The sequence below is a fragment of the Daphnia magna genome, linkage group LG3 (assembly GCF_020631705.1).
Source record: "Daphnia magna isolate NIES linkage group LG3, ASM2063170v1.1, whole genome shotgun sequence".
Lineage (NCBI taxonomy): Eukaryota > Metazoa > Arthropoda > Branchiopoda > Diplostraca > Daphniidae > Daphnia > Daphnia magna.
The window spans coordinates 4,797,260-4,814,759 of NC_059184.1; the positions used below are offsets into that span (position 1 = coordinate 4,797,260).

The 17,500-nt window shown below is 41.4% G+C and overlaps 3 protein-coding genes across 3 annotated transcripts in view; 1 reads left to right on the forward strand and 2 right to left on the reverse strand.

Annotated features, from left to right (window-relative positions):
* Positions 1-8,425, reverse strand: part of LOC116918869 (midasin) — a 13,411-nt gene extending 4,986 nt beyond the window's left edge. Inside the window, exons 1-2 of the mRNA XM_032924659.2 lie at positions 8,193-8,425; positions 1-1,876 (exon numbers count right to left, since the gene is read on the reverse strand). The exon at positions 1-1,876 is cut by the window's left edge and continues 123 nt beyond it. Coding sequence (XP_032780550.2) covers positions 1-1,855 — 1,855 coding nt within the window. The 5' untranslated portion in view covers positions 1,856-1,876; positions 8,193-8,425. The remainder of the gene's footprint in view (positions 1,877-8,192) is intronic.
* A 2,177-nt stretch (positions 8,426-10,602) lies between these two features.
* LOC116919726 (methylcrotonoyl-CoA carboxylase subunit alpha, mitochondrial) lies at positions 10,603-13,555 on the forward strand. The gene is made up of 8 exons (XM_032925744.2): positions 10,603-10,764; positions 10,883-11,057; positions 11,122-11,339; positions 11,412-11,646; positions 11,790-12,004; positions 12,082-12,395; positions 12,467-13,080; positions 13,164-13,555. The coding sequence occupies exons 1-8, from the start codon at positions 10,697-10,699 to the stop codon at positions 13,458-13,460; spliced, it is 2,136 nt and encodes a 711-aa protein (XP_032781635.2). The 5' UTR covers positions 10,603-10,696; the 3' UTR covers positions 13,461-13,555.
* Positions 13,441-17,500, reverse strand: part of LOC116919727 (inactive ubiquitin carboxyl-terminal hydrolase MINDY-4B) — a 5,298-nt gene continuing 1,238 nt past the window's right edge. The window contains exons 3-13 of the mRNA XM_032925745.2: positions 16,995-17,104; positions 15,865-15,928; positions 15,597-15,762; positions 15,257-15,431; positions 15,087-15,152; positions 14,941-15,011; positions 14,461-14,562; positions 14,318-14,390; positions 14,012-14,217; positions 13,779-13,910; positions 13,441-13,706 (exon numbers count right to left, since the gene is read on the reverse strand). Coding sequence (XP_032781636.2) covers positions 13,658-13,706; positions 13,779-13,910; positions 14,012-14,217; positions 14,318-14,390; positions 14,461-14,562; positions 14,941-15,011; positions 15,087-15,152; positions 15,257-15,431; positions 15,597-15,762; positions 15,865-15,928; positions 16,995-17,104 — 1,214 coding nt within the window. The 3' untranslated portion in view covers positions 13,441-13,657. The remainder of the gene's footprint in view (positions 13,707-13,778; positions 13,911-14,011; positions 14,218-14,317; positions 14,391-14,460; positions 14,563-14,940; positions 15,012-15,086; positions 15,153-15,256; positions 15,432-15,596; positions 15,763-15,864; positions 15,929-16,994; positions 17,105-17,500) is intronic.

Here is a 17,500-nt window from a genome sequence, read left to right on the forward strand (position 1 = left end):
GATTGACAACCGAACGTTTGACATCAGGCTCGTCATCTTCTTCCTCCTCATCATCTAGTCGGATGGCTTTATCCAATTCTTCCGACAAACGTTCAGTCATCTGATCGAGTTCCTCCTCGTTGAGGTTGTCGACTAGTTCGGCCACCAGTTGTTCTCTCACGCGGTCAATGTTGTTCCGTTCACGCCGTTCTTCAACAACGCTCATCGCTGCGTCCAAGACCTCCTCCGCATCATCTAGGCCAGCATCTCTTTCCATCGAACGGAAGCGTTTCTTCTTCTTGTCCGAAGCGTTGGAAGCTGTGGCATTGTAGCGCTTCTTCATGCCACTGAGGTGTCCGGAATGACGTTGATCTTCCGCCGACACGCGCTTACGTCGGAAGGCCAACGATCCGGCCATGGTCTTGTAGTAATCCGACTCTAGGTAGTTCCTCATAGCCTCGTCATCGGCTTTGTTATCGCTCCTTTTGTCGTAACCGAAATAATCGTCCCAGTCGACGGATTTCTTGCGGATGACTCCACTGTGCACCTGAGCGTCTTTGCTTGATTTCTGCTGCACTTGAGATGCACTACGGTTCTTCGGCTCGGCTAAAGGCAAAGCCAAAGGCATCGAAGTTTCATTCGTTCTATTCTCTTCCGCTTTCGATTGTGTTGTGGGTGGAGGAGAGCTGCGTCTCTTGCGAAGAATCTGAAGAGAAGATCGGCCGTTTTCCTTGTTCTCAGCGGAATTCTGCAGCGAGGCGATCGATCGCTTCCGTATCACGCTAATAGCATTTTTAGTCTTTAAAGCATGTTGGACTCGTTTGGCTGCCTCCGACGGAATGCTACGGATCGGCTCGTCTTGAATGTTTCCCACTCGATGGAAGCCTCGGCCGAAAAATCGATCCTCGAATGGAATGCTTTTATCTTGTCTATCGGGTTCTTCTTCTTCAGTTGACTGATGTCGTCCGTAGGACGGCTCGTTGCTTTCTTGACCCTGAGAATGGAGAAAGCGCCAGCGAAGCGATGCGCGTGGCAATTTCCTCCAGTCTGATCCGGTACGTTTCTTTTTCTCGCTTTTAAACTCTTCAGAATCTCGAGAGCGCTCCAGTTGAGATAGTAGAGCGTTAATCTCTCGTCGCTCCAGACCCTGATTGAAAAGCTTTCTGAGTTCCATACGCGAAACCAGCTCATCATCTTCTTCGTCTTCTTCGCTTTCCGAAGCTAAACTTTCGTTGGCCTCGTTATTATCCTCCGTTTCGGCGTGTTCGCCAATTTGGCTATCGTAGTCGTCGTCATCGGCTCCCTCCCTTTCTTCCAACAATTGATTCACAAGTGAATTCATTCTCTTCCTGCGTTTGTCATCCAAAGAATTATTGGTGCGCGGACGATGCGCCACTGGAGCCACTTTCTTTTTTTTCGGAATTGAAGACAATTGATTTTCCCTATTCTTGTCGTTTTCTTCCATTAAAATATTAAGAGCGATTTCTTTGGCCAGCTCGTCCAAGTCAACGGAGTTATCATCCTCAGCTTCCAAGTATGCGGCCAATGACTCGTTAAATTCATCTTCAGAATTATCTCCGCCATCGATTTCAAAGTCGTCGTCTCCGTCGTGCATACCACCGGATCTTTTCAATTGATTCGGGAAACGATAGTGAGTGCGACCGTGGGAAGACCTCAGCGACGATCTCTTGCGCGCTGCTCGCTTGGCTTTGGCCATCGCTTCGATGGCAGAGCCCAGGTCATTGTCGTCGCTCTGGTCGTTAACCTCAACAGCCGAAGCGTTCTCGTTGACAGGTGCACTGTATACGACCAGTAGTAGACAAGAGAGCCACAAACACAGGCTGATTTGCCGCCACAACCTGACGGTGGCCATCATTCGAATTTTGTTTTCCTTCCCCTAAATAGAAATGAGCAAACATAAGGAAAAAAAAAAGATGTATAATAATTTAAGAATGTGCTTGGCTTTCTTTTTTGTTTGCGACGAAGTTTGTTAATAAGTTTTCATCTGCATCCGAGACACTAATCCTGGGTTTTATGAGGTTTTTGGCCTAGATGACATGCTTCTTCGTCATTGTCCTGCCGCGTGTACACAGCGAGGAAGTGCATAAAGTGAATGATAAACGAGCCATATCCGGTTCTCTTTCATCTCGCAAGCCGTAGCCTAGTGCAGCAATAACCCGAAACCTTTTCCCCGAAATAAGACTTGAATTTGAGCTGCGCGCAATCTGGTTCTTCCATTTTTTGGTGTTACTGTTCAATTTTTTCTTGTCCAATCTCTTTTTTTTTTTCCGCTGTCGTTGACATTTTCCTCTAGATTTCCCCACGTGCGTAGGGATTTGCTTCAAGAACGGAAACCATGGTGTTTCCAAAGCAGCTCGTCATATTCTTGATCAAAAATCGCAGCAAATGAAAAAAAGAAAGCAAATAAGCAGGAAAGTCGAACCCGAAAACGACAATGTTTAACCTTGTAAACGCCATATATTCGTCTTCCTACCCAACGCCCCTTTGCCTCTCCCAACCTTGTGCTTGGCGTCCAAATCCCCTCGATAGAACAGCTGAGGGTGGAAGATAAAACGGTCCAATCACGCCGACAGCCGGACATTTCCGACTGTGCGTCGCTATGGTCGTTGATGGATGAAAGTAGCGTTTCATGACGGAGCACAGCCCTTGGCACTCCTGCTGATGTCGCTATATAATATATACTTCCTCCTACTGTTCTGCGCCTTATAATCCGCACAATATGAGAAAGGAAAAAAGAAAAAAAAAAGAGTCATATCGTAAGTTATACGTCAAGAAGAGCCACGTCCATTTCAGCAATTTTGTTTTGGGAATTTTTAGCAAACACGCAGTACATTGAGAAAAGGAGGATGTTTGGAAGGAAAGGAGAAGCGGCCATAAGGGCAAGGCGAAGGGCAATCTCAAATAATAATTGAATTACACGCGGCTTCATAGTGTATAAATAGCGTGAAACCGCGCCCAGGTTTATTACGGCATCCGGCGTAATCAACTTTCATTTTGCGTCGACCATTGCTGATGCCAGGCAAAATATGATTCAATCAAGCTTGCCACTATGCTCTTCTTCCCAGCAGTAATTTTGCCTCCTTAATTGCATTCTTTATCCTGGCTTTTAGAAAAAAAAAAAAATCTCTATTCTATTTTCTTTATAAGTAAAAAAGAAAACGTTGGGGAAATCCGATCTTCTTTCGAGACATGGCTGGACAGGTCGAGTCTTCAATACAACTTTATTTGTAAATACATTTTCTACGATTCATTGTGAACCTGTTTGACGATCGATAGAAACTTAGTTTGAAAGACCAGCGTCTGGTCGACAGTTGTTACGTAAACTTTGCCGTTCATTTGAGTGGCATGGATCCATTGATATCTACTTCATGTTTTCGTTTGTATCATGTTCTTCTTCATCGTTTTGCCTGTCCATTAAACATCGTGTTGAATGAGCTGCAGAGTTCCAAGATTGTACCACAGAAGTTGGCAATCGCCAGTTGCTCACAGGCTCAAACGATAACATCAGCAACCCATGTTCAAGGAACCATCAGGTCTTTCACGAAAAGAAAAAAAAAAAATAAAATAAAATAATACCACGAAAATTCATGCCTTGCCTAAAGAAAGAACCTGGCAACCACAGACACTCGCATGGCCACTGTGCCATCAGGTATATACGTTGACGTCAGAAAATCAATGAAGCTACATCAGGCAAAGGTAGAAAGAGGGATAGAGAAAGAAAGAGAGATAAAAAATAAAAAGGAGAGTTCAAGTTACAACAGAAAAGAAGGCACGCTAATCGAAGTCGGCACCAAGTTCGCTTAGTCTGTGCCATATTGTGCTCATCGTTCGAAAAAGCTTTGAGCCACTCCAAATGCATGCGGGAATTATGCAGCAGTAGGCTCTAGAGCTCTAGATAAGTTTATTTTGTTTGTATGCGCGCGCGTTAAATGGCGTTGAAGATTTACTCTACAGCATTAGAATAGGGAGAGCATTTGGAAGAGTGTTGAAAAAGCTTTAGGCTCAGGAACCTGCATCGATTTATCCTCTTCAGTTGATTAGCCATCAACTGCTACAGTCTGCTCGAAAATCGGGTGCTATGCAATCAAAGGCTATACAAAAACGAACTTGAAGAGAGACGGCAGAATATCTACTTTCCCTTTTTAATTTTTGGCAATTTTATTTTCGTGACTACTAGGCAACCACCATGATGATATATTAAGCGGGAAAATGCACTACATCTCGGCGTAATACGGTTTGGTTTGCTTAGCCTTTTCGAATACGCATTCATTGTTCGTACTTATTCAGAGATGTTGTGAATTTTTATGTACACATAGTCGGATATAGAGGCTCTGTTGTCAAGGCAACGGTGAGTTTTCTTGTTTTATTATTACCGTGTTGCTTGGGGACTGTTCAGTCCACTGCCTCCTTTCTTTGTCGGAAGAAAAGGTGGAGGGTGAGTGCATCAGCTATAGTACATAACAGAACGTGAAGAGGAAATTCATTCGTTCAGTTCATCCATGACGCAGTCTTGACGGATGATGTCTCTATACACTACCGCCCTTCTCTTTCTTATATCTTTAGATGCATATTTATTTATAGCTTATCTGAATCGACATGTTTTGTTTGCCTATCGACGCACATTTGTCCTTTTGGCAGATGTGTCTACCAAAAAAAGAATCACTTAAAGCAGAAACTAAAATCGCAAAAGGTTTCGTTTATCTTTGCATGATTCGCTTCCGTCAAATCTTGTCCTTGCCTCCTATACTTATGCTGAAAAGCTGTCAACTGCATGGGTTCTCGAGTAGTATTAATACACCCGTCATATGAAATGTTGGAGATAAAGCGGATCTCTGAAGCGCGTCCAAAGCAAGCGGCACGTGTAGCAGCGTGAGTTTTGAAGGGAAGCTGGTTGTGTAGACTTATCAAGGCTGAAGATTTATTAGAGAAGGATAAACAGCCAAAATCTACGACGCTGGAATGACTAGACGACGTAGCGCAAACAGCAAATATAGCATTCGGTCAATAAGTGGAATATACGGGCAACGACGGTGCGTTCGAGTGTTGACTTCCAACAGCGGTCATCCACCGCCCTGAAGGAACGTTAAATTCCAGCTAAGGCAACACAGACTGAAAGTTGTAGGAAAAGTTTCGGTATAAAAAGTATAGTGGTGGAAGCGAAGCTCTTTTGATCGCCTCTTGACGATCTCTTTTTGTCTGATCCTTTAGCATATTATTGAATATTGTGCTTAGGGCTGTACTGATCTTGTTTAGCCAGTTCCAACATTTGATTGCGGGAACTCACCGAACGTGGGTCAAAGAAAGTGTCTCGTCCTCTATTGACTGAGAAACCTGAAGCGTAAAGTTAACAAAAGAAAAAGAAGCTTATTGTAGGATTTAATCTTGTTCTTTTGTTGACTGTTTCAGGAAAGAAAGGAAAGCTAATAGAAGAATGCTCATATAGCTTCAGCCACTACTTGCTGCGTCAGGCCAACGCATTTAAAGATCAATCCCGACGGGAGGCTGAGAGTCACGACCTCCAGAGAATCGGCGAACGGAGCGCGTAAACGTGGACAGTGTTATATGGTGTCTGTTGACTGATGAGCAATCGGCTTACATTAATTTTTTCGGCAAACCAATTCTGCCAAGTGGACAGAGTGAACGAAAAAGAGTGGGCATACGGGCTCTTCAAATGTTCATCTTTCATTCCATTTCCTTTCGTCTAGTTTCTTATTCCTGGTAAATGGATTATACCACAAATACGTTTTGTACAGTTTGCTCATCTTGAACGATTAATCTTTTAAAACCTGAGCATCCTGTAGCCACGAAGCTGGGAGCCTATTTGAAATTCAATTCGTTTTGATTAAATTGAACTTTTCTTTTCCCAAGGCTTTGTAGTTTTTTCGATGAACAGCATCAACCGCGAGTAAATACCGGATTGCGCACGTAAGACACGCGAGTAAAAAAAAAAACAAGTTGCTCTGAATCTCTGAAGACCATTATCCAAGTAAACTTTTCCCTCTCCTATCATTATTTAAATGTGAAAGATGGAAAGGCAAGCAGCGCCCCAGGAGCGTTTCGTTTTTACCCATTAGACTTTGTAACGATGTACATGGTCTAAGAATGACGGGTGAATAATAAGAGAAAATGCAACTATATACTCATGCGAAAGAAAAGTAAAGGCAAACAAAACAATATAATAAAATGTATATCTATAAGCTGTCGTGTATATATATAAAGAATCTCAAACGCAAAAAGGCATATAGCACCGGATTTGTTTTGTTTTGGATCTTTTTTTAACGCCGCTTCTCTTGTTGGTGCGAGCAAGAAGAAAAGGATAAAGAACTTGGTCCAAGGAAAATAAATAAATAAAAAGATTGAGATGCAGATCTGCCAAAGAAAAAACAAGGGGGACTTTTCCCGAGCGCATTATTACATACGATAGTCTATACTTACTAACACTTACTTACTAAAACTGTTTTCTTTCCCCAAAATTTCTTTTTTCTATGGAATCAAAAGAAAGAGTCATGTCCTGCCATGTTTGGTATAGAGACTTTAGGCTCCGCTCGATTCTCTTCGACCTCTCCACCGTCCCCACCATTCATCTGATAAATATTGAGATCGTGAAAGCGAGAGAGCGCAGCAAGAGTTAGGATGATGATCGACCCGTGCCACGACGGATCCAAACTTCCCGGAGTCGCTGTCGAGTTGAGCAATGGATGAGATGACTTCCTTACTTTTTTCCGCTATTTTTTTTCTTTTCTCTGATATTTTCACCATCAACAGACTATAGTAAGGTCAAATAACTGGTGTCACGTGCTGAATAGCTATTGCCCTCTTCCCAACGAGGCTATTGACGAAAGCTCAAATTGAGGCGAAAACAACCTCTTTCTCTCTTCTCCTCAGGCCCTTTAATTACTAGGCGTAACTCTTCTTGATCCATTTTCAAAGCTCAACATGGAATAAACAACCGAAAATGGGCTGGTTTCTGTATACTATTGGCTACTAGAATTTAATTGGAAATGAAACATCAACTTTTTGTCGCTTTTTCTCATACAACTTTTCTGCCTCTTGAGTTCTAGGCGTCACAAAAGGCCAAAGCTAGATTATGCATAAGCTACGGTATATTTGGATCTCGTACGAAAAATATAATCATGCTCTGCATTTGTCCGACTGAGAAGCGCAACAATGAACGAGCATAAAGGCAATATTTTATGCAATATAGGCATTTGCTTTTCTTCTGTCTGCTGAAATTGGATTTTTCTGTGGCGAAAAAATTCGATTCAGTTGCGTATTTATTGCGCGAGCAAAACCATCGACCTGCTGTCGATGGCTTACAGGTGCGAGCTTACTGAGTACTCGAGTACCAACCCATCTGGTCTACGATACGATATTTGTTTGATTTGTTGATTGCTTTTGTGTGTGGCCTGTCCCACGTCCCTATTTGATCTGTTACCATGGCAATCAGGAAACCCCAGTTTGCCGTGATGAATAACACCAATTGAGACACCTCTTTAAAAGCTCCCGTTCTTTGCCTTTCCCTTACAAAGGATCCCTACGAGAAGTGGTCGTCGTTTGAGAAGATTGGCCAGCTGGTCACACGCAAAGAATGATCAATATTTTCAAAGCAATCCAAATTCGTCGATTGGTAACAGGAAAGAAGAGAGGCGGGATTAAGTTATCGTATATACCGTTGAGCTAAACGAGGGCGATAGGATAAAAGAAAAAAAAATAAAGAAAGATTAAAAGGATGGAAACACAACGACGATAATCAACACGCATTAGGTGTTTCCCCATTGTCTAGAATGGATTGCACTAGCTCTATCGTTTTCTCCTGTGCAGACCTGTTGCACTGATGCTGTTGCGCTACGAGTTGGATTCTTGATTGTTTCCTTTGACGGGCATCAGATCCCCAAGAGACTCATGAACGTTACTGGAAAGAAATATAGATGGGGTAGTCCATTTGTCAATATTTATTTAGGATAACTGGATTTTTACACTTGCTGACCTCGACGATTTCAATTGCGTGTTTGATTCGTTAGGCTGTTTCTACTTTTGTTTCTGGTCTGATTTTTTACTGGTCTTACTCTATTTAAATAGACCCCCTCTTATCTTTTCTATCCCCACCGTTTGGCAGAGAATCAAACAGTGAAGATAAAAATGACGTAAAATCTTTATATAAAAAAAAAAAATGATTTGTTTTCTGTTCTCACCTGCAGGTAGAATCGGTGTGCGAAGAAATTTCCTGATCGGGATCTGGATGAAGGAAGCTCTTAGGTATGTCTTCCGATGAGTCAATTGCAATTAGAGCGAAATGTTTGGCAAAAAGTATCGGGGTGAACAGAACAGATAAGATACTGTAAAGGATATAGCCTGGTTTTCCGGAGCAGTGGTACGGAGCGTGGTGTGGCGACCAAAGAGCTATCACCTCTAGTTCGTGTCTTGCGCCAACATGGCTGCCCTTTTATACACAACCACGCAGACACTGGTTCGAACGATTGAAGTACCGAATGGGAGGAAGACGCATGCGTGCGTGAGCTGAATCATTTGTTGATGCTATAGCAAGTCGGAAACGATGTTCCTTGACGCCCACGTTCTTCCCTTTCTTGTTCCTCTTGTATTGGAACCTTTCACGAGCAATGTGGATCATTCAATAGCTCGTTTTATCGTTCGCTAAACGAGCACCTCGTTGTTTCCGTTGTCATAAACGTTGCAGACAGAGAACAGAAGAGGCCAAACGCTAAAGTAGAGGCACCGTATGACTATGATAGCTGTGACCATAACTGTGATCATTTTCTTGGCTACGTAAAAAAGAAAGATCGTTTTAGTCTTATTTCTGGATCTATACATCTTCTTAACTAGTAGAAAACCTTGTGTTATCGTGCGTGAGACATGTACACCTCCGTCAATCACGATAAGCATCGTTTTTGATCAAATTGGAGAAATTGTTTCGTTGGCACGATCAACTAGTCGTCCGTTTAATACGAGCAGATTTTCTGCAAGGATTGTTTTTAACTGCATGATAACGCTTTGTCTTTCTTTTAGTGAGGGATAAGAGTATGCGGTCTATTGAGTCGCTTAGCTTTCTGAATCAGTCTGAAGATCGTCGTCTGATTCAGTCTCTGGAACTACGATTGCCAACTGCAACGGGCGGAGTAAACTATGTGCAATTACTTTCACAGGCCCAGTTATTAAACGGGAGTATGTGCTCCGAATTGCAAGAGGTGTATATATGCGCATGCATACAAATAAGGAGGAAGCAAGAAATGAAAATGCTACGGCTCATTCGTTACGTCAGCTTCATCTAGGGTGACGGTTCCACGAAAGTGAAGAGACTGCAGCGAACGAATAAAAAAAACAGGGAAGCCAAGAGTCAATAGAATTTTATCTGGTTGCAATGTACTTCAGAGCGCTGATTTTGAGAAAAATTACCATAAGAAGATGCATTACATTATGAGATGTGCACACAACAATGCCTTGTCGCACAACCAACGGACTTAACGATAAAGTCAACGATGAAAGGAACTGAGCGGTATGAATGCGGAATCGATTTTTGCAACGCGCTTCGTCCATCCGGTAGCGTGAGTCTACGGAAGCTCAGTAACGATCGATATACTCACTCTAGAGAATTTTGGTAAATTAATCATTTTCGAGCCCACGATAGACTAATATTGCCGTATCTTTAAGGCGATCATACTGAAAGAAGGAAACCGACTTATTAATAGATAACTATATCAACAAAATTCACCAAATGAATAGGTTATTAATTGAGGCCACTCCCATCGCTTCTTCGGCTTGTTCCAGTAAATCCTTTTTTTTTTTTCGTTTTTTTAATGCATCAGGCACAGTCGAACAAAAGATCGCCATATTGGCTGACACGACATTCTAAAAAAGTCCTTTAAAGGGTTTTCTTTACTTTTTATGCATCTTTTCAGTTCACGAATTTCATATGCTTTAGTCGCCCGCCTGGTCGTTTACTGTTTAAAGCACTTTCGCAAGGCAAACAAGTTTAGCACAGCTGTTCGCTAAAGATGAATATCTGAATATGAATTTTATTATTATGCCCGATAAGTTATGTTAGAAAGGCTTTAAAGAAAAAAAAATCAATCTCTAGAAAGTCACGATTTTAAAGCTAAACAATTACCGAGTAAAATGTATGTAGTAACCAACACTATCAGAACGGGAGCTTGTGTCCTGGTTTATAATAGCTCCTCGGAACTCGGCTCTTGCTGTGGATGGGTAGTCGAAAAGTCATATCAATAACTTTATACAAATCCAAAAATATGCTTGAATTTATCTTTAAGAAAAAAACAGAATTAAAAATTAGCTGTATAATAAACTAACGACTCCAGCTCCTTCCCTTTACAGTACAGAAAACAAGGGTACAGAAAAGACAGGAAAACCAGATTATTTGCCCCACGAGTCAAGAAATAAAAAGATCAAGATCAACTGTTGCATGGGAAACCTATCTACGGTATTTTCAGGTGTGATATGAGATTTTCAGTTCAATAATTAGGTATTCTGCAATACGTGGTAAACTGGTAACACAGAAATTTTAAAATTGCTTGGAAAAAGCAAATATAACTGTTTTGGAAATATGGAAATATGGCGGTGGTGCTGTTGCCCTAACTATCGATCGGTATTTCATTAAAAAAAACGTAAATAAAGATTCCTCTGCTTTTCGTAACATTCGTAAATCCACATCAAACATCTCGAAATGGGTCTTTACGGAATAAGGGCATGTTTGGCAGGCAAATACGTGCAAAGAAGCTTGTGCACAACATGGTAAATAGGGGAAACGTCAGCGTGACGCACCGTCATTTTATTAAATATTAAATTCTAGTTGATTTAAGTTGCCACCACGAGAGACGGCTAATAGTAACCTTTTCAACATTTTTTATAGCAATTCACTCTCAAGTGCAACTAAAACTGCCCCAAAAGTTACACCTCTATCTAAAATATTAATAGCAAATAGAGGTGAAATTGCCTGCCGGGTGATTAGGTCAGCAAAACGCCTAGGCATCCAAACGGTTGCTGTATACAGTGATGCAGATCGCAATGCAATGCATGTTGATATGGTACTATATATAGCAACACCCTGTTTTAGTATTCATTCAAAACTTGTTACTGAAAACATTTTAGGCTGATTCTGCTGTACGACTTGGTCCAGCAGCTTCTGTTGAAAGTTACCTCAGGCAAGACAGAGTACTTGAAGCTGCATTCAAAACAGGGGCCCAGGCTATACATCCTGGGTATGGGTTCCTGTCAGAGAATGTAGAGTTTGCTGAGCTGTGTTCTAAGGAAGGAATCATATTTATTGGACCTCCTGCATCAGCCATCAGAGATATGGGAATCAAAAGGTGCAGTGGACAAAAGTTTTTATCATTTGGTTTTATAACATTCAAATAAATATATTTTCATTTATTTTACAGCACTTCAAAGCACATTATGTCTGCTGCAGGTGTTCCTGTAATCCACGGCTACCATGGAGAGGATCAGAGTCTTGAAAGATTGAAACAAGAAGCAGAGAAAATTGGCTTTCCTCTCATGATTAAAGCTGTCCGAGGTGGAGGCGGTAAAGGAATGAGAATTGCATATACACCTGGTGAATTCGACAGTCAGCTCGAATCTGCCAAACGGGAAGCCCAAAAATCTTTTGGAGACCAGGTACAGAGATTCCTTGAGTGTTTCGTCTCACTTTGTTCAAAACATGTGTTATCTAGATTGGCTGTATTACGTAGAAGAAAATCCCTCTAAGATTCGACAAACGTTTTTACAAAGATGAATTTATTTACTTTTTTTGTGGATAGGTTATGCTATTGGAGCGTTATGTTGAAAGGCCTCGACACGTTGAAGTGCAAGTTTTTGGCGACACGTATGACAATTATGTTTATCTGTTTGAACGGGATTGCAGTGTACAAAGGCGTCATCAGAAGATCATTGAAGAAGCTCCAGGGCCGGGAATCTCTAGCAAAACAAGGAAAGAACTTGGAGAGGCAGCAGTCCGAGCTGCTCGAGCCGTCGGGTGAGTGTTACAGACTTCTTTTTCTAATGAAATCTATTTATACCAATTTACTTGAGACTGTGTGTTGTATACTCTAGATACGTCGGAGCTGGAACGGTCGAATTTATCATGGACCCACAACAGAACTTTTTTTTTATGGAAATGAATACGCGATTACAAGTAGAACATCCTGTTAGTGAAATGATCACTGGGACAGATCTCGTTGAATGGCAACTGAGAGTAGCTGCCGGTGAGCCTCTACCTCTGAACCAATCACAAATCCATCTCAACGGTCATGCTTTTGAAGCGCGAATTTACGCCGAAGAACCAAAAAACAATTTCCTTCCAGGAGCCGGACCCTTGCTGCATCTCATTACCCCAAAGCCCAGCTCGGATGTTCGCGTTGAAACAGGTATTTCCATTTATTGCAATTACCAATCCTATTAATAGACTATCAATCCTTAATCGATTGTCGCTCCAAAGGTGTTGCACAAGGTGATGTCGTTTCGGTATTTTACGACCCAATGATCGCAAAATTGGTTGTCTGGAGTTCTGATCGTGCGAGTGCCTTACGGAAACTGCGCTCCTGCTTGTCAGAATACAACATTGTCGGCTTAAATACCAACGTCGATTTTCTGATGGAACTTTCCTCTCATCCAAAGTTCATCGAGGGAGATGTTCACACAGATTTCATCTCCCAGCATTACAATGATCTGTTTCCCGTTAAGTCTATCACAGATAACTTAGTGAGCCAAGCAGTTTTGGCTTGCATTCTTAACGAGTTGAAAGTCAGCTCTAGTCAACAGGGTTCGACAAGAGATCCACATAGCCCTTTCGCCTCATATCCAATGGCAAGGTTAAACCACAGCTGTCAAAAGAGCATGAAGATGACGTGTCAAGGCGTCACTTATGACGTCGTCGTCACTTGTTGCGAAAATGGGAGCTACAAATTAAAAGTGGGAGAATCGGCGGAAATTTTAGCCTCCGCCAGACTTTCGGAATCGGATAATGTCACCAGTATTGAGTTGAATGCAAATGGTGAGATCACAAAATCTCGTGTCGTTCTTTTGAACGGAAATGTGCACCTGTTCACCAAGGTATGCCCACCGTCCAAAACTCTTTTCCTATTTATAATTCGAACACTGGCTGCAAGGTTTAATTCATAAATCTGTTCTTTTAGGATGGCAGTGTGACGTTTGCTACCGAGAAACCTGCCTTTTTGAAAAGTCTTGGACAAGGCAGCATCCAGCAAGGTGGTGCTGTTGCACCTATGCCCGGAATCATTGAAAAGATTTTGGTTAAAGATGGAGAAGAAGTTCAGCTCGGACAACCGTTGTTGGTCATGATCGCCATGAAAATGGAGTATGTCATTCGTGCCCCAGAAGCTGGAGTGATTGAAAAGGTCAACTATAAGGTTGGTGATTCGGTGGCGAAGAACGCAGCTTTGGTACGATTCGTCTCAGCTGACAAGAAATAGTTTATTATCCTCTTGCCCTTGCCTCCTTTATTGTCAAGTATATTGCCAAGTCGTTGTGTATATCAAACAGAAAGCTCTATAAATAGTACAAATAATCTGTCGAATGCAAACTTTTACTAAGGTACTCTATGCTACAACAATCCACGGCCAAAAGGCTCTATTAGCAATTCATCTTTAACCGAAGTTCTGTCCAGAATTCATACGAAGGGCTCTACGCCGCCCCAGTCGATACGGGCATCTCCCCACCTGAGTAGAACACCATCCTCATTCAATGTGACAGTTCAAGGTGATAAGATAAGTCTTGTGAAAATGCATTACTTGGTTCTGATTAGTTTTTCTAGCGTTGGAACGGGAGCGTCAATCATAGAATCATCTCTGGAGCGATTGTTAATTTTCAAAATCATTGGATTCTGCTGATGAAAAGTCGAGGTGTGGTAATATAATTGAAACCTGAAATCAATTGTAGGTAAGCTTTTTGTTAATTTTTACCTAAGCAAGTTGGAAACATAACATAAGACTGGAAAAAGAAATCTGACGTTCAGAGTTCAGACCTGTTTTCCGCTTGGTGGTCTCTGAGTATTCCTTTATCTTCCCCAAACAACACTCCACTTTGTTCAGAAGCGATGACGATCCAAATAGGCACTGTTGGTGTTTTGAATCTTGAACCAACGTTGTAAGTCGACGTTTTCGCTTCATTGCCCATCCAAACAAGTAGACCAATCGGTGAGCGAATCAGCACTCCAGTTTCTTCAGTTGTCTTATCGAGCGATCGAAAGCAAAAGAAGATGTGGGGAACGAAAAACGGGGAAACAAATTACATCTCAAATTAGCACTTATTGCCTCTTGCTTAAACTTACGCAACCTTGTCCGTCCTCCTGATATTGAACACCGTTGTGCAAGAAGGGACTGGCTCGTCCCAGTACAAACAGGCTAAAAAATTACAATTAAAGCATTAAAAGGATTACGTTTATTCATATCACCTTCTATGTTGTACGTATACCTGATTGGACTAAACGAAATACTTCCATTTATATTCAGCAGACATTTAACAGGTGTCAGGATACCGTCGCCTCCCGTTGGCTTTCCCAAGTCTTCAGTCACTCTGTAATTTTATTTTGTCCATTTACAAATTAAGTTTCAGTTGATGTTGTTTGGCGACATGTCTTGCTATTCCGACTCTAATTTTACATAATATTTGACGTTTATGAAGACGATAAACAATCCAATGACAAATGGTCTTGTCAATTTAGTTTATCATGCAAGAAGGAGAAAGGGTGTCAACCCTTTCCTATCCCGTTCGATTCTTTTTTCCCCTTTATTGTTAATTCTTCTTTTGTGATTTTTCTATAGATTTTTCAATCCATTGCAATGACTTATTGTGTGTCGTTCTTAGGACAGTACATCAGTGAAATCCATTTGCGACGAAAGTTAAAACATTCGAAATTCCATGCAGAATGTTTCAGACTATGGCAAGACTTACTGTTCAATTCCTCTAGTTAAAATTGCACTGTATAAAATTAGCATCAATGCTGGTCCAGGATCTTCTTGAAACTGGTAAAACCAAAAAGATTATTTAAGAATTCAACATGGCTCGAAAAAATACAAATAAAATCTAGGAATACTGACCACATGAACGTTACGTCGAACCGTCTGATGTAAATCTTCGATTCTGCTCATCGGACATAATTGCAACTAACAAGAGAACATGACAGTATCTATTTTAAACGGTCGACACCAAATCTTTCAATAGACGACAAGCGAAAAAAAAAATGTGTCTATGTTGTTGTAGTTCATGCCTTTTCAGTGAGTCCATCTTCGTTGAACTGTGGCGATCCCACGACGTGGACGACGTTGGCTTGTGGCAGGCAGAGAATAGCTGATTGACCGTTTCCTGCTTTCCAAATTATATTGGCAATAGCGCAGGCCAAAGCCTCTTGTTGTATCGTAACAGTAGTTGGCATCAATGGATTGCTGCAGAGTTTGGAATTACGTTTGTTAGTGAATAGTTAGAAAATCATCTCGCGTGTTTGTATTATTAACTTAATATTATAACTCATGAACGAGTAATTAAGTAAAACGGTAGACACCAGCAAAAGGTGAATAGATTTTACGGGGGGGGAATGTCGAACCATTTACCAAGTTTTTGGTAGTTTGAGGATGGCCGAATCGAAAAGAAGCGTTCGCAGGATTTGCGCTTGAATGGTCATAACGAGGGCACGCAGCATAGGGGTCGTCGAAGGATTCGTGATTGTAAGACCGTAGGCAAGAGGGTGGCCGTGTTCACGAAAGACCAGTCCAGGACCTAACGAATTGTGAAGGCATTGATGTCAGGAGTAGTTCATGTTTTATTTCCCTTCGAAACACGATGAAAGTCACAACTGAGACACTTTGTTGTATTGAGTACCTTGGGTGAAGAATTCGCTACGTACTACGGCTGGACATTGTCCGAGGACGAGTTGCCGTAATGCCTGTTTTCATTTATTATTTTATTTGTTTGTGAATATGAAAGAAATAAAGGAATACAATCGATAAGCAGTAAGTTTAATTTGAATGCTGATTCCAAATAAAATATTGGTTTCGCTCTAACTATGTAGATTTTTTAAAGAAATGGAATCAAAGTGCTTCAGTGCAACTACTTTGAATTTGAATAACTCCTTAACTATAAATCTCAAGTAGGTTGTGCCTTAATTACTAGAAAGTCGATCTTCCCTAGATGGCGATGCAGGATCTAAGCTATAAAGTTAAGGAATAAATAAGCAAACCAGAGAACAGGGATTATAAAACAAGTGGGTCAAATAGCGTTCCGTATTCTGTTCTTCTGAAATGAATACAAGTGTATCAAATTACCCAGGTTTTAAATAAATTTGAATTGATAAAATTAGAACTATTTCATTCGGTTTACGTGAACTCATCGTTCATTCAGACTCGTTCCCAATTTCACTGAAACATATTTTCGTTCTCAATGCCCCGTAAATGATTTGATAGCATGGCAGTACCTCTTTCACGAGTCAGCAATTTAACGAGAAATTCGGTCTCAATAATTACACCAAGTTCCAGCAAAAAAAAAAAAACTAGACATGCCATTAAAAGCTATCAACGGAGAGTCACGTAGTTCATAGTCAGCGGCTTGAACGTTTAACATGATTGCTTCGCTGAATTTTACATAAAGGCACCGAAGGAATATTGCGAATCGATCATAATCGCCAAGATGCTTTCTTTGATGCGTTGTCGCTGAAAATGAAAATTCCAAAACGTACGAGCGGACGTAAAAGGCAATGAAAAAAATAATAATAATAGGAAATTCTTGCATGCGGTTGATTACAATTGAGCACAGGGGAATGCCTCTTTTCTGTCAGTAGAAGCACGCCAAGAATTGTTCATGCAATTTGAAAAAATATATATATATTAAAGGAATGCATTTTCAAACGCAAATTAAGTTTTCATGTGGTGCAACGTTAAGGACATGCCTACCGAAACAACTGCTCGAGCTACGCACACTGAATATTCTGAATAATAACAGCAAAGTTGACTTACGACAGCAACATCTTCGGTGATGGGTTTGCCTTGATTGTTGGCTGGGAGTACCAACGAGAGACTACGAGTAGGTCTCTCGCGGGATTCAGTAGTCCCGCGTCCTGCGAGTCCTGAAAGAGTAGACATGGAATGGTAAGCGTATTTTACAGTGGCGTCTAGCCAAGAGTCAAACAATGGAGCGAAGGAGAAAACGAGCAGACAAGGTGAGTAGGAAGCGTCCAGCTGGCAGGACTTCACCTGGCAGACTGAAGATCGGTGTTAGCTCGACCTTCCTTCTCACTTGCCTTGTTGAAGCTGTTTAATACAGACCACAGGGTTCTTCCGATTGGCGTCGTTTTGTTTTCTCTCTCGGACCAATGTTTACTTAATCACGATTGCAAGTCGGCGCGACCACAAATCCGCCCTAACACGCAAAAGCACTATCACTATTACCGCATCGTGTATAGGTGCATGGACGGGAGAATTTCGTACGTGGCCCAATCTATATGCCCTCACTGTCCTTGCAA

What these genes read in the sequence shown, in the direction of transcription:
- LOC116919726 (XM_032925744.2), top strand. Translation starts at nt 10,697, where the DNA reads ATGGGTCTTTACGGAATAAGGGCATGTTTGGCAGGCAAATACGTGCAA. An exon ending in AGAGATATGGGAATCAAAAG is followed by an intron (nt 11,340 to 11,411) that starts GTGCAGTGGACA and finishes TTTATTTTACAG; the next exon opens with CACTTCAAAGCACATTATGT. An exon ending in ATGTGCACCTGTTCACCAAG is followed by an intron (nt 13,081 to 13,163) that starts GTATGCCCACCG and finishes CTGTTCTTTTAG; the next exon opens with GATGGCAGTGTGACGTTTGC.